The sequence below is a fragment of the Notothenia coriiceps genome, unplaced genomic scaffold, assembly GCF_000735185.1.
Source record: "Notothenia coriiceps isolate Sejong01 unplaced genomic scaffold, NC01 NC01_scaffold00037250, whole genome shotgun sequence".
Classification (NCBI taxonomy): Eukaryota; Metazoa; Chordata; class Actinopteri; order Perciformes; family Nototheniidae; genus Notothenia; species Notothenia coriiceps.
The window spans coordinates 3,472,427-3,488,068 of record NW_011369951.1 but is presented as its reverse complement, the minus strand read 5'-3'; the positions used below and the strand labels follow the sequence as shown (position 1 = coordinate 3,488,068).

The window sequence follows — 15,642 nt, the reverse complement described above, 5'->3', positions numbered from 1 at the left end:
TTAGGGTAAGGGTCAGGGTTAGGGTAAGGCATGTGTTGGTTATGGTTAAGGTTAGGATACTGTAATGTTTGGTGTGTGTGTGGTGTGTGTGTGTGTGTGTGTGTGTGTGTGTGTGTGTGTGTGTGTGTGTGTGTCAGCTGTCATGTTGATGGCTTTATAATTACATACGTGTCACAGAGGATGTGGGTTGTCAGTAATGTGTGTACAAGAAGTTAAGATAATTTATGGAACATTTTCAGTTTCTCTGTTGTCATAATCATACATGTTAAAGTAATATTCTTATACAGTGTGTGTGGAGAGTTTCACCCTGCCATGTATTGTGTTTGTTTAAAAGTACTTTTACAAGAGTGTGTGTGGGTGTGTTTCAGTGTGTTTCTGTGGTAGAAAGAAGTTGTGAAACCCACATTGTCGCAATAGGCTAGATGTTTGGTGACCCCGATGTCTCTTCTGTGTCATGCCGGTCATTCGGATGAACTCTATCGGCAGACATCATTCCTAAAGTTTATTCAAACATTAGGTGGATCTTAGCTTCAAGAAATCATAATGAGAGAGGCAGATCTTCATTTTCACCACCTCAGCTAATAACGTCTCATATCAGTTTTACACGTTCCCACGGCTGAACTAAACCAGTGACTAGAATAGAGCTTTGTGAAAGTCACTTTACCGTATACTGCTCCGGATGCCGCTGACGGTTGCCTCAGTCACAAGCATTAAGGGATAAGGATGTTTTAAATATATCTTGTTTTTAAGAATTCCTTTAAAAATAACTCAAAACAACATAATAATTCTGCCTTTCTCCATACCATAGAGCTATATTGTTGATGCTGAATCTTTCTTCATTACAATACAATTGGCCACTTGAGTTGATGCTGAGGCAACCCTACATACACCTGCTGCTGTAGCTACTCACTATAGCACCAAATCCATAATTGTTGCAAGCAGGAAATATGTGTTACACTGTGTTGTATAGTGAAAAATGCATTGATGTGGAGCTAGGTAGTGTATGTTTGCTTTCTCATTGCCTGCGCTTCTTTAAACAACATTTTTTTTATTTGCCATCTGCCTTAAACTCTGAATAACTGCAAAGTGTCCTTATTAGTATTAGGGCTTGCTTACATATTATTAAGAATGATTTCAGTTTTCATGCCTCAGATCTAATCCTTTCCTGTCTGTTCCCCTCAGTGCTCAGAGACTCAGAGGCTCCTGAACATCGCCAAAGAGCTCCTCCACACTGAAGAGGCCTACGTCAAACGACTCAACCTCCTCGACCAGGTAAGAGTGTGCCTCCGTCTCCATTTCCATTAGCATGGTTGTGTGTTGTGGATGCCTATGGTCCACATTTCAATCTCCTAAATGTGCCAGAGGTCTGAGTGATTTAGATTAGGGTCGAGCTGGATTAAAAGTGGCTCTGCGATCCACCCGACAACAACCCCTTCCTCTGTTGACCGGATTACCCCGAGCAGTGCACAATCGTGTGAGAAACTCCCTGTGTTTTAGTTTATACATGTGCATCACAAATAAAGCTTTGTCACCACCATCTAAGCATGTGTGTGTCCACTGTGTAAAGCAGCACATGTGTTTATGTGTGTTTCTCTGTCATGCCCTCACATTGACCTCACAAGTACGTAGGTAAATCCTGCATCCTGATTAAAGATCTGTGTTTCCTGACTCTTATCTGAGTTGAAAATGAGAAAGCTCTTTAAAAAAACTGTTTGGTAGATGATGCAGCCCAGATATAGCTGTTTTGATAGCGTCATTGATAGGGAACACCCCACAGTGTTTTTAGAAACACTCATTATGCTTGTTTCATGTTTGGTAGTAGTTGCTATTGACTAAGGATTTGCCCATAAATTGTGGTGACAGCCGTTTAAGATAATCTAGTGCTAGTTAACTTCTCTGGTATACAAGATTATTTTACTTGTTTAATATAATTAAAGATATTCTGTTAAATATCATTCAAAGCAGAGCAAAACAAAGTATTCACGGTTGAGTAACTAGAAGAAGTTGTTTTTTGTAACTTTTGTTACAATAACTTGATTTTTAAGAGTATCTCTTAAATACTTTCTCCTAGAAACTCATTCATCGTGGCTTAAACCCTGCTTTCCATCTTTTGTAGGCTCAAAAGTCATGAGCTCCTTCAGCACTCTGCTCTGTTGGATCTTTTGTTCGACCATCTCGAAATGGATTATTGTATTTTAATTTCCAGCCTAATTTCAGCCTCGATTTGTGTTCCCTCATGACCTGATTAGAACGTACTCGCAGTGGTTAATTCTCCTTCCTCTTTGCTCTGTCCTTGTGTCACAGAGATGCACGGCTGCCCTATCACTGAACAGATATGGGTTACTTGCAACTGAGGGCAGAAAACCCTCACAGTTAACTTCCTGTTTTTGTCGCAGCACTTTCACATGACACTGGAATCAATTGTGTTTATCCTTCTCTGTGACTGGCAGGGAAGCAGATGTTGATGGATTTGATTAGTCAAGCAATTTATCACCAGAATCGCGATACATTATTTTGATGTATTGTTATTTATTTCCCACTTACAATTTTGGTAATCAATTAATTTTTTTAATGGGTTATCTGGTTATTTATTGTTGCACTACCATAAAGTTGTGGGACTTACAATACAAAATTGAAAAACCATTTGGTATTCAGTTTCTGTGATGGGTCATGCTCAAACACACTATATCCTACATTTCCCATAATGCAACCCATAGCATCTTTCGTTAGAGCCTTCATGTCTGGTACACCCTTATGTGTCTATACGTGCATTTACATTAAATATTTGAATGTCAACAATTCACTTCATAATATATAATTTAAGTATATTTTGCAATGTGTAGTATTTAGTTTTAGAACGAGTATTTAGTAAAGCACATCCAAATATGGCCTGAAAGTACCCATTTAATGACATTTAAATGCAATTGAGGCTTATCAATTGAATTAAAGAAAACATTTTTAGTTGCAGCCCTAATGCAATGTATCATTAGTGGTTGGCCTTAAATGTCAATTAAAAATGTTGCTGTTTTACCAGAAAAACTAATAAAAGCTAAACTCAAAGTGACCACAAGTTTATATTTAATGGTTTATCTTGTTTACAGGAATGTCTCATACATTAGCAGTAAGTCTTAGTTGACTCCTATATATCTTATGGTTACACTTAAGAAGCCAAAGCTAGAGAAAAAAAATATGTTTATGTGGATAAACAGCAACATGCAAACTTCTCCTTCCTTATTTACATGCCTGTCCCATGAATAGGATCCACATTTTGGTTGTTTTTGGGAACATTTGCATGAGTGTTTGTATACATACTGTATGTTTTTTACCCTTCTGCAGGTATTTTGCACTAAGCTCACAGAGGCTGGAATCCCCCAGGATGCGATCACAGGGATTTTCTCCAACATCTCCTCCATCTACTGCTTCCATGACAAGTTCCTGCTGCCTGAGCTCAAGACACGCATCACTGGAGAATGGTGAGGAATAAACACCCGGCTGTTCAACGGCTTTTCAAATAGCTGCAGTGTGACATCATACTAAAGATGGTTTGGCCCCCGTTTGTGGTCCGTTAGGCCGTTGGTGTTGGCTTTGAAACTCAGACAGCTTTTGGCACTGGCAGTGGAGAACTAGAAGAACTAGAATTGGAGGACGAAACCCTCTTTAATGGTCGCACATACATGTACACAGCACACACAGTGAAATTTGACCTCTGCATTCAACCCATCCTATACTAGGAGCAGTGGGCAGCTATTGTACAGCTCCCGGGAGCAATGGGGGGGGAGGGGGTTGACCGTAGCCTTGCTCAAGGGCATATTGTCAGGTTTTCAGTGGTGTCAGGTTGCTTGGTTATGTGATTTTGTGTGTGTCGGAGTTGCAGAATGAACACATTTTTTCTTCACAGTAGGCAGGAAATGTACCCCAGTGTGTGTTATTGTGCCAACATCAGCCACCCTCCGTAGATAATGACTCCTCTAGAGAGGACTGGGTGCTGGGAAACACCTGTCACATAATTATTTCCCTTACACTTTTTCTGAAACTCATTAGAATAGGCTGAGGTAGAAAGGCTTAAAAATGGGCACAGACAACCACACAGTAAGTCAGAAAAGTGCAGCTCAGGAAAAAGTTCATAAAAAATTATAATTTGTGGAATTCCCCAATAATGTTCTTGAGAAGATTAGTCTAGTCTTTTACTACTCGTCATTTGTTTCTTTCTTCTGAAGAATGAAATCAATGCTTTCTGTCTCTTATCTGTGGTAATATAGCAACCCGTGATGACCTTAATATGTTTATCTGTGATTGTGAAATGTCAGGAGAAAAAATGCAATTGAATCAGCTAAAAATGTTTTACATAAAAAAATGAACAAGTGATGTACTGTATAATATAATAGCCTTTAGATTACAATATTTTTCTTGTATGAGACAGCTCTGGTTTAACCTGTTTATTTATTTGTGTTTGCTGTAGGGACTCCAACCCTCGTATTGGAGACATCCTCCAGAAACTGGCTCCGTTCATGAAGATGTACGGAGAATATGTGAAGAACTTCGACCGAGCCATGGAGCTGGTCAGCACCTGGACACAGCGGTCCTCACAGTTCAAGAGCGTAGTCCACAATATACAGGTAGGTGTCTGTGTTTGAATGTGTTGTCTCCTAATTTGATACCTACTCGCTTTTTGTTAGCTCATTGAGAAGGTACCAGTGTTTGTATGCCATCTCATAGCTCCACACTACCAAAACAGTTGTGATTATTTTCACAATTTGTCAGTTCAACTCTTTGTTTTGTGCTTGAAACAACAGAAACAGGATGTGTGTGGGAACCTGACGTTGCAGCACCACATGCTCGAGCCGGTCCAAAGGATTCCTCGCTACGAACTGTTGCTCAGAGACTACCTGAAGAAGCTGCCTGAGGACGCTCTGGACCGGAAAGACGCAGAGAGTGAGACATTAGACTGTTTTTACATGATGCACACACTGCTCTGTGAGACTGATAAACTGCAAGGTGCAGAAAAATCTTCCAGCGTAGTTTTCTGTCTTCCCTTCAATTTCTTTTTTTACCTCTGCTTCACCTTTGCCAGTGGAATTTGGATTTAATTCAAGCTTTAACTTGTAATTTGGTTTATCGTTATATAATGGGTGCGTGGCTGTCAAAAACCATTGATTTGTGGTTTGATGCCCTCATCAAACAGACAGCAAGGATTGAAATGCACAAGCCTAAAATGTGCAAAAGCATTCCATTTAAATGTTTAAGTGTATCTTTCTTCATTCACCGAGGACTAGGTTACTATATATCAAACTGAAGAGCTAGTGTCTGAACTTTGTTGAGTGCTGCCATTTAGCCAACAGGATTCAATAATAGGAGGTGGCATGAACACAAAAAGGTCAATGAAAGCACCTGAAGCAAAGCAGATTCACATTCCAGAAAGCACAGCTGAGGCAAAGACACGTCAACTTGAGTTGATAATGCACAAATGAACATGAGTGCTTATCCTGGGTGATATAGCTCCTTGATGGACGAGGAGAAGGAGTAGAATATATTGCATCAGGAATAAAGCTCCTGGTAATCTTAAAAAATATCTGTTTTAACTGAAACGGACACTTTTACCCAACTGTGAACAGTGGTGGTTAGTAAGCGAACAACACAAACTGCAAAACTACTCCAGGTAAAGATGGATCACTTCATATGTGAACACATCTTGATTAACAATGCTGACCCTCTGTGGATATCGCTCCTTGCGGCTCCATGTTTACACAAACCTTGTTAAGATCTCAGTAGATTAGATTAAGCCTACACGAGTCATTGTTTCCATGATTCTCATTTTGGAAATTGTGAAGAATTGATCTACATTATATCATTACACAACCAATAACTATAAATCACGTGTTTCAACTGAGCTAGAAATTATGTTAGGTTCCAGAAACTGTCAATCTTAAAACTGCAACAATGCATCACATTCTTGGTGCTTTCAAATTGTGCTTTTGCACATAGTATTTGTACTGTTGAATTATCACAACAAGAATCAATGTGAAATATATAGTAATAATATATCTGTACTTTTGATAGAAGTAGCTCCGTCTGAGTATTGCCTCATTAGGATAACAGGATCATTTCATCTATCATGAGGATGATGTCGGGTTGTGTGTAGTTTCACCTACTACCTTGTAGAGACAAATTACACACTGACGTGAAGTGTATGTCTCTCTTTTTGCCTTCAAATTCAATTTTCCACGATCTGATGTCCTCCCTGTGTTTCCATTTACCTGAGCATTAACATTCACCACACAGTGCAGGGCTTTGCTCTTGTCCACTCCGCGCTGTAAAGCAGTTCATCACTGTTGTTCTTGCCCCATTTCCCCCAGCAGTGTGTCTCTTCTGTTTATGTAGGCCATGATTAAGATGGCTGACTCAGGTGCTCACAAGGCTTTCTGCTGGCTACAAGCCAACCTAATGCATGCAGTGTGTTTAATGTTAGGACAGTGATGTTAAGCCTCTGATCCAGTTTAATTTATAATACAGCTCGTGTGACATCTTATTTTTCAGAGAGCAACAAACCCATTGCTTATCTCTGTATAAAAGAGTGAGACATTGATTAATGGTACAGTTAGATTTAGTTTTACTCAAACATATGATGTTATTGTTGAATTTATGCTAACATCACATATGTGCATGCTTGTTACAGAGGCACTCGAGCTCATCTCTACTGCAGCGAACCATTCCAATGCAGCAATCAGGAAAATGGTAAGACTTTGAGACTTCACCTCACTCTTTTCTTTTCTGTTGTCATCTCTTTATTTCACTGTGTCATTGCACTTTATACAAAAACAACTAATGTCTTGCTCAATGAAAGAGTTGCTGATGCTGTACTGCCAGTCAGCAACATTGCAAGTGTTCGTCTGGGGGAGTGAACAAGTTGAATTAGTACAGACAGGAAGTTGCCGTTTCCTGCCTCAAGTTTCACAGCTTGCGGAAGCCTGAGTGACTTCTAAACACTCATCCTCTTCATCTATACCCTCTGTCTGGCAATTCTACTCGTATCTCTCACATCCTTGAAACAACTCAAGCGGACAAAGTGTTTTTGAATCAATAAAGATATATCATACCTGCTTTCCAGCGTTAAAGTCTTGGCTGATAGGAAAATAACCCCCTCTGGTGGAGTTTGGATAATACCCCCACTCTTAAGTGTCTTCTTGCCTTTTCTATTTCTGCAATTCTTCATCCTTCTGTTGCATCGTGTTTTCAGGAGAAAATGCACAAGCTGCTGGAGGTTTACGAAAGGCTTGGAGGAGAAGAGGACATTGTTAACCCAGCAAATGAACTCATCAAAGAAGGTCATATGAAAAAGATGTCAGCCAAAAACGGAACAGCACAAGACAGATACCTCTACTTGGTGAGAGCACTGAAGTGTTGAATCTGAAAAACAATAGGTTGTTTTTATGAACATCTCATCAATTTCAGTTTTTCTGTCTCTGATGTAGTTCAACAATATGGTGCTATACTGCGTGCCTAAACTCAGACTGATGGGACAGAAGTTCAGTGTCAGGGAGAGGATCGACATCGCTGGCATGGAGGTGCAGTTCTGCTTACTTAAAGTGCTTCTGTTTTCTACTGTGGCCTTTTATTTATCCTGGCGACTACAAATCCAATTTCCTCTGTTGTGTTGACCTCAGGTCCAGGAGAACGTGAAGCAGAACCTTCCTCACACATTCGCCATTATCGGCAAGCAGCGTTCACTGGAGCTGCAAGCCAGGTAAGGTCATAAAGTAACTTCCAGAGACAAAATAAAACACTCTGAACTGAAATATTAACAGTTGCTCTTACTATATGCTGTTTATTCCTATGGAAACCCCAAATATGCAGTATTACATACATAATTATAATACAAATATTATGTCAAAATCATATTAATAAGTGAAGTTAACTATATAAATTGTGAAATTATTTAAATAATTAATAAAACGAGTTGTTTTCTATGAACCAGTTTGCTCGCTTGGTAACCATATTTACACATACCATATATGACATATTAGCTTGTTAGCTAATTTTAGCTCTTACCAACTAGCTGCTGCTGTAAATAAATAACTTATTCCTCTTCTATTAACAAAGATGTACATGCTACCTACTCAAACCAGTGAACTAAACTGGTTTGGGTTTACGATTATGTATATCATTACTCAGCCAGCACTATTTGAGGTTATTATTTGAGTAGTCTAAGCTATTTCATTGTTGCTTTCTGTGGTTTTCATGTTAAAATAATGTAATCTCATGATTTGTTTTACAGGACGGCTGAGGAGAAGGAAGATTGGATTCAGGCAAGGATCACACACATGCTTTCATAGATATAGAAATATAAATACATTCACATTATACCCACAAGGTTTCTATCTCTTATGAACATGCAACAGATTGGTTCTTCTTTACTAGAGAATAGAATTAGCAAATATATCCTTCTCACGCTCTTTCAGTGTGTTTGGGAATTATATTCTCTGATAAATCCCCTCTTTATTGCTCATTTAGCTCATTACAGTAGAGCAAAGCTGATTAAAACATTGTGCCGGATAGAAGAGGGGGTGGGCGTGTTGCAGGGGAGGTTTTCAAGGTTTTACGCCCGTTTGAGTCTCCGTGTAAGCATGAGAAAAACTGAAACCTACGTGGCATGTAAACTTTAAAAGATTTTGGAGATAGAAAAAACATAAATAAAACAAAGTTACATATAATTAATAAAAACGTTGAGATCATGTTATAAGTCTTTAATAATAAGCCTTTCCCCTTCGTCTCATATAAAATACAAAGAAAATAAATGCATTCAAATGGTGATGTGCCTGATTAATAATCTTTCTCTTCCTTTTGTATTCCCCTCACTTTCCTTTCCTCCTCCTCTGTCCTTTAAATCTCTCCTGACTCTCAGGTGATCCTTGCCACTATCGAACGGCACAAACAAAACAGTGAAACATTCAACAAAGCTTTCAACAGCTCCTTCTCCCGGGAAGATGACCACCCCCCCGAGTCACCGGTCAGTCTCACTCTCCGTAAATCAATTAGTTCATCGATCACTCAATCAGTGGCTCATCCTGTGCAATGACTCAGACGAGACTAGTGGTACGCCAAACACATTTGTCATAGTCTGGTCTTTGTCTTTCTGAACAGCTCTCCCATCTATGGATGTATCATACACACACATCACACACACATAAAGAAGCTCTTTCTTCCATCACTCACAGTCGCACACATAGTGTCTGTGAGGCTCCTCTACCAGAACTCTCTCATGACCTAATAGGGAAAGCCCAAGTCAAAGTGTATACACAACACTTATGGATCTGCTTTTGACCCACTTTGGGCCTGCTGGGCTGGAAGCTTGCCAAAGGAAACTTGACGCAACACAGAGGAAGTGATTCAGAAGGGCGATACTGGCACCTAGTGGTGGAGATGTTTGACTGCAGGCAAAATCAGCTCGTGCTCAATATTTTTGTTATAATGACATTATTATAACTTTTTATTGAATAACTCCTTTTGTCCATACATGTGCTTTGTTCTCCAAAATTCAACAATTATTTTATACATCATATATCATCAATTGGGCAGATACCATGCTATAATGTAAGCATCTCTATAAAAACAAAAATAAAAATGATTTTTATACTTGAAAATAAAAGGAGCAATAATAAGAAGAACAACAAAAAGAAAAGAAAAAATATTTAAATGTTTTTTAATTTCTCTTCAGGGTCCCTGGAGCAACACATCCATTGACTCAGACGGTGAAAGACTGCACGAAAGGGTAAGATATTATATACTGTACTTAAATTACTAACGATTCTTGTGGTTTGCTAATGGGGAACAGGTTTTAATACTTTGTTAGTTCTTAAAACTTAAGTGAATCCGCCTTTGTGGGTTAATCATTTGTGTGGACATTTGTTGTAGACTTTAAAGTGAAACTGAAAGTTTGAAACGGTTACAAGGTTCTTTATCAAAGGTAACCCTCCTCTCTTAAAGGTGGGGTAGGTAAGTTTGAGAAACCGGCTTGAGATACACTTTTTGTTATATTCCATGGAATGCTCTTAACGTCCCGATAGCAATGAATATCTTAAGTGCGTTGACAAAAAATCCATTAAAAAAAATGTCATCTGTGGAAGCCGTAGTACTGTAAAAAGCACGACCAATCATTTTAGCCGGGCCGGCTAAAATAACTGGATGGCCTACCTGCCTGTCAGCCTTCCATCTGTGCACACACTTATCTCCTGCCCTCATTGGTCATGTGCGCGTCCGTGTGTGTTGGGGGAGGGGCTCTGTAAGGAAGTAGCAGATTTCTTCCGGCTGTGTATTTTCAAATTCTAGCGCACTCGAGCTGGTTTCTCCAAAATTACCTACCCCACCTTAAAACTATTTGTTAGAGAAATGGGACTTAATACTTGTCCTCATTAACCAGCCTGTTGCAAATGGACATAAAGGGTTTTATGAGGGGTGAATTTCACTCCTCATCACATTATACATTTATAATAATCAATCTGACAGCCTGGGCTGCTGTGGAAACCTCCACCTGACCTCCATTTTAGTTGTCTATGTCTGTGTTGTTGTTATAAGAACGGAGAAATGGAAGACAGGCAGCCAGACAAACAAAGAGTGACGCAGGGCGAGCCGTAGACATTCCTTCAGTTGTTCTAAAACTAAACAGACTGAAGACCTTGACACATGACTCCTGTGTTTTTTTTGTATTTCCAGAAAAGTTCCAGGAAAAAGGAGAAAGAGAAGCAAACGTGTAAAGGCTGCAACGAGAGCTTCAATTTCACCAAGCGTAAACATCACTGCAAGTCCTGCGGAGCGGTGAGCATAGACGGGACAGAATACATCGGGGCATTGTTGGGCAGCATGTTGAATGAATTGATGGAGAGAAAAAAAGAGTTGGGGAATAAGTGGAACATCTCTTTCAGGCAATTAACTGTTAACAACTGAGCAGTTGTTCTCAATAACGTCTCTCTCCTCTCTCTGTCCTTCTGCAGGCCATCTGTGCAAAGTGTTCAAAGACCTTGGACAACAAAACAAGCCGAGTGTGTCCCGAGTGTTTTGAAGCCAGCCTCAGCCTGGAGACTCTAGGTGTTAGTGAACAGAAAAAGAAAGCAGCACCTGAGGTGAGACACATATGCTGCACCTGAGAACACAAACACACTGAAAAACATTTAGAAGCATGTGCATAATGGGTTTTAGATTCATGCCAATCCAATCATATCCAGCTCTCCCAGAATACCAAAAGTCAATGTCAAACAGACGGCACTGCTGGCAACAAAAAGAGAGAATGGAGAACAGCAGTTAACTTATTCAGTCCAGTACACTCCCTTTACTGAACACCAAGTCAATGTGTTGTCTGAAATCATTGCACAGACACATAAAAACACCCATTATACCCATGCTTTACTGTCCATGTGAATTTATGAATCAACACAAATGTACATTGAAAGATCCATGTATAAACAAATCCATCTGTATCAGAGCAATACAATAATGAGATTTCAGCTTATCGAGGAGAACAGTACTTTAAATATATATTGTTGTGATTGATTCTGTCAAGTCTTTCTGGCTGTTGTCTCAATGACAAGATCGCTAAAAAAACAAGTGAGATCAATCACCACATGGGGGCGCTGTAAGCTGCACAAGGAATAGAAAAGGGGCAGCATGAACTCGAACAACTGTCTATGTACAAATGTCACTGTGTCCTATATTGTCGTTACGTAATGGTGTACAGTGTTAGGTCTGCTGCTCATCACGTTCAAAATCCCAATCAGTCATCTTTGTATTTTAAATACACACCTATTTAATTGAATTAGAAAACAATATTTATTGTTCGTGTTTTACAAACAATATATAACAGTTTTTCCTATCTTTTTTTAGCGACAGATATCTCTCACAGGGGACAACTGCCTGCTCTGTGGCCACCTTCAGTTGCAGGAAAAAGGGAAGAGCTGGTCCAAAGTGTGGGTGGCTGTCACTAAGGCTGAGCCACTGGTGCTGTACTTACAGAGCAGTGGACAGGTAAGCGTTCAACAAACACACACACACACACACACACACACACACACACACACACACACACACACACACACACACACACACACACACACATCTGGAGGTATGATGAACTAGCTGTTGATTCAAAAATAGTCCAGCTTTTTGTCACATTTAAGGATTATACTGTATACTTGAACTATTCTGTATGTTTTCATTATTTTAGTCTCAATACAATACATAGATCAAACCAAATGTGGTTAGCACTGTACAAATAAAGGACAATAATCTTTACAAACCAGATCCCCCACATGTTATCTCTTGTAAATCCGCTGATTTATTTGTTACAGCGCTCTGGATATATATCTATATGTCCTGCCCACTTTTATACAGTGTTCCCTAAGCATATCAGTGAGCATGTGTAGGTCAGATCTATCCAATCATGCCTGTGTAAACCGTCTGTAGATCAGTGCTGGGAGGATTTAGTGACTTTGAATGTGATCTTAGGTGTAGCTGTCTGTGACGCTGCTCCGCTGTCTAAGGTTTAAGTTTGAATTGACCAGAAGAAGCAACACTTTGAATTTCAAGTAGTTCCTTGAAATCTTGGCTTTGACTGTAGCAGTAAATCTACTCAGAACATCCCAAGGATATGCATGTCACAAGCGATTTACATGATTGCTCAAAATAACGTTTATGCTTTCCAAAGCAATCATGTTTGGAAAGCTTTTTGCTAAAGACTGTGATTCTCTGTCATTCACAGAGGATGGCACAGAAGGGAAGTCAACCTGTTAAAGCCTCCCTCGGTTTCATTTCCAAGACTAATATCCCAATCCCAACGCATGCCATTTCAAAGATTAGGATTAATGCGAGTTGGACGAGCATTTTCTGTTTATACAGAAAGAAAGAGGGGGAAGGGAGAGAGGAGGGCTTTATTATACATGCCTGGTAGAAAATATTCTCCTGCAACTGAGGAGACAAGCTGTCACTTGCTATATTTAGAGTATGTGTCCTCACTTTTTAAAGGTGAACCCAATTTTAAATACTGCCAGATCTCATCTTATTTTACTAATTTCTGCAGGACTCCAAGGGGGCGAGAGTGGTGCCTCTCCCTGGGTTCGATGTGAGTGTGATGCCGCCATCGGGAAGTGAGAAGGCAGAGATCAAACACGCTTTCCGGCTCTGTCACACCCAGCAAACTTTGCTCTTAAGTGCCCAGGATCCAGAACTTCAGACCAAGTGGGTAGACGTCCTCTCAAGAGCTGCCCGCGGAGAAACACCCACGGACGCATCTACGAGCCAGACTGAAAACAGGAAGAGCCAGTAGTGGCCGTGTTGTAGCCACAGGACTCGCTGCCCCTCCCTCCCTCTCCTGTGTATAGAGCACACATTACTTGAATTCACTTTACCTTGGCACTTTTATGTTTAGTTTTGTGTTCTTCCCTTTTGAAAGGACCACTCAATCCTTCATATGCCACTTCAATCTACTCCTCGTGACCACACAGCTACGTCCTGTTCGCTCTTCATCTTCCTGTCTCCCTCGAACACACAGAGAAACAAGAGCTATGCTATCATGCCACCAACTCCACTGTATGCATGTGTGGTTGGGATGTATTAGTGATTTTAAAAGCCAGAGAAGACTAAATGTTTTATTTGTAATATAGCTGAAGAAAGTTCCCGTATGCTTTTTTTTTTTTTTTTTAAAGATGACGTTTCTTGTACATTATGCGACTGTGTTTTGAAGCATTAAATCTTATGTGTGTGTCTTTCCGTGTGTGTGTGTGTGTGTGTGTGTGTGTGTGTGTGTGTGTGTGTGTGTGTGTGTGTGTGTGTGTGTGTGTGTGTCTGCTGTGTTTATTAAGTATTGAATGCTAGTTTAAGAAACCTGCAACCACCTCTCTGTTCTCTTCACCCCTGCTGGGGACACAGTGGCAGTTCAGTGGGTATTGTACAGTATGTATACTATAGTGCGATGTAAGGAAACAAAGAATACAAAAGAAGACATTTTAACTTAAAAATAAAAAGAGATGTGTACGCTTGTGGCTGGCCACCTGATGCTCCCACTGACAGCTCCCTTCTTACAGACTCTCCATACTACTCTCACAATAACTCCCTCTGAGACCTTTAATCTGAGTCTGATCCACAACATTTCCCCTCGTTCAGGAGTGTGACTTCTCCAGATGAGAGTACACAGCCAGAATAGGATAAAGTGGCCTCAATTCTGACCCTTTCCTGCAGGTTTAGATCCTTAATATCCCCACTTGTACACATGCTTAATAAATCATATCCATATTTCTCTCTCTTTCTTAGCATAGCAATTGTCTGCCTGCTTTTCTCCCTTTGGTGATGTGATGGAAACCAAGTACTGTACTGTAAAACTGTTAATTCTGCCTTGCCTCCCCGAACCCTGCTCCTATCAGCCACCAGCCTTTAAGCAAAAGTAGCAAAAAACCTTCTCATTGGATCTCTTTGTGCATGTGAACTCAGTCATATTTATGTACCGTGCTCTGAAATCTTGCCCCTTTCCCTCCTTTTTACGCTCCAGATCTCATTCTTGTCGTACTGTAAGTGAGCAGCAGTGAGTGTTTTTAACGATTGTGCACAGTGGAATAGCAGTCAAGCATATCATCAATAAACAGAAGTTGTGATCCATTAAGTACCACGCTGTCGAACAAGATCTTCATGTGTCTTTTCTTTATGTCCGCAAATATGTATTTCTTTGTCTTTTATGAACACACAGGAGTCCACACACCTCGGATATTAGGCTTGCTCTTTCTCCAAGAGTAAGGGTAAGACTAATATCCTTGATAGTTAATTCCTTACTTGTTCTCCAAGAGTAAAGGAACCCCTGTCACAAACAGACATGAATTGACGTTCATTGACTCTGATCTCGTACTGATAACACACACAAAACAGCATATGAGACAATGTTGGCGGATATTTGATTTAATGTGCTGATGGGATGTAAGAGGATTAATGTCCATGTGGTACAATGTAGCCTATGTGTGCAAATGAGTGTCTGTGGCAAGCAAGTGTGTCATCCAGGGTTATACTGTACTGTCGTTTTAGTCTCTTCTTTTTAAATTCATGTTCACTTCCAGTTTTTAATACAGTATTTTTCCTGACTTCCTCTCTGTACTTTGCACTGTAGGCTTATATCAGAGGGAAAAACTGAAAAGTTCACTTAATTAACCGACTAAGAGCGTGCAGCCATGCTAGCCGCCCTGTGAGCTATACTTGAGCAAAGTGGTGCTTTGAAATACATGTTAACATCAACATGGACATGCTAACATGCTAACATGCTGGTGTTGAACACTTTTGTGTATCATGATGACAATTCAGTCTGGATCAAACTGAAGGACTCACCAATGAGCAAAAATGCCTTCCCTAAAGCTAAGCAACAATTTCAGTTTAGATTACATCGTTTTCCACCTCCCTGTTAATTGTTTTCATGCCCTTTGTTTTCATGCTTGTTAGCTGTGATTCACTTCTTGCTATTGCTTGTTGGAATGTGAACTAGTGTGTTGGTATTAAATAACACCGCTGAACAGTATAGATACTGTGGGAACAATATTCAATTACATTGTGCATTTTTTGAAGAAACACATTACCCTTCTATTGGCAGAAGTATCGCTGTCCCCATAAGCACAACTCTGAAGC

The 15,642-nt window shown here is 40.0% G+C and overlaps 1 protein-coding gene across 2 annotated transcripts in view; it reads left to right on the top strand.

The window, feature by feature from the left end:
• The window catches only part of fgd (faciogenital dysplasia), a 47,368-nt gene extending 32,714 nt beyond the window's left edge, over positions 1-14,654 (top strand). For both annotated transcript variants that reach the window (XM_010795942.1, XM_010795943.1), the window contains exons 5-19: positions 1,183-1,272; positions 3,337-3,473; positions 4,460-4,616; positions 4,794-4,932; positions 6,674-6,732; positions 7,235-7,381; positions 7,470-7,562; positions 7,662-7,741; positions 8,273-8,303; positions 8,900-9,004; positions 9,713-9,766; positions 10,708-10,809; positions 10,986-11,114; positions 11,872-12,012; positions 13,064-14,654. In XM_010795942.1, the coding sequence (XP_010794244.1) occupies positions 1,183-1,272; positions 3,337-3,473; positions 4,460-4,616; positions 4,794-4,932; positions 6,674-6,732; positions 7,235-7,381; positions 7,470-7,562; positions 7,662-7,741; positions 8,273-8,303; positions 8,900-9,004; positions 9,713-9,766; positions 10,708-10,809; positions 10,986-11,114; positions 11,872-12,012; positions 13,064-13,309 (1,710 nt within the window). In that variant the 3' untranslated portion in view covers positions 13,310-14,654. The remainder of the gene's footprint in view (positions 1-1,182; positions 1,273-3,336; positions 3,474-4,459; positions 4,617-4,793; positions 4,933-6,673; positions 6,733-7,234; positions 7,382-7,469; positions 7,563-7,661; positions 7,742-8,272; positions 8,304-8,899; positions 9,005-9,712; positions 9,767-10,707; positions 10,810-10,985; positions 11,115-11,871; positions 12,013-13,063) is intronic.
• The last annotated feature ends 988 nt before the right edge of the window (positions 14,655-15,642 follow it).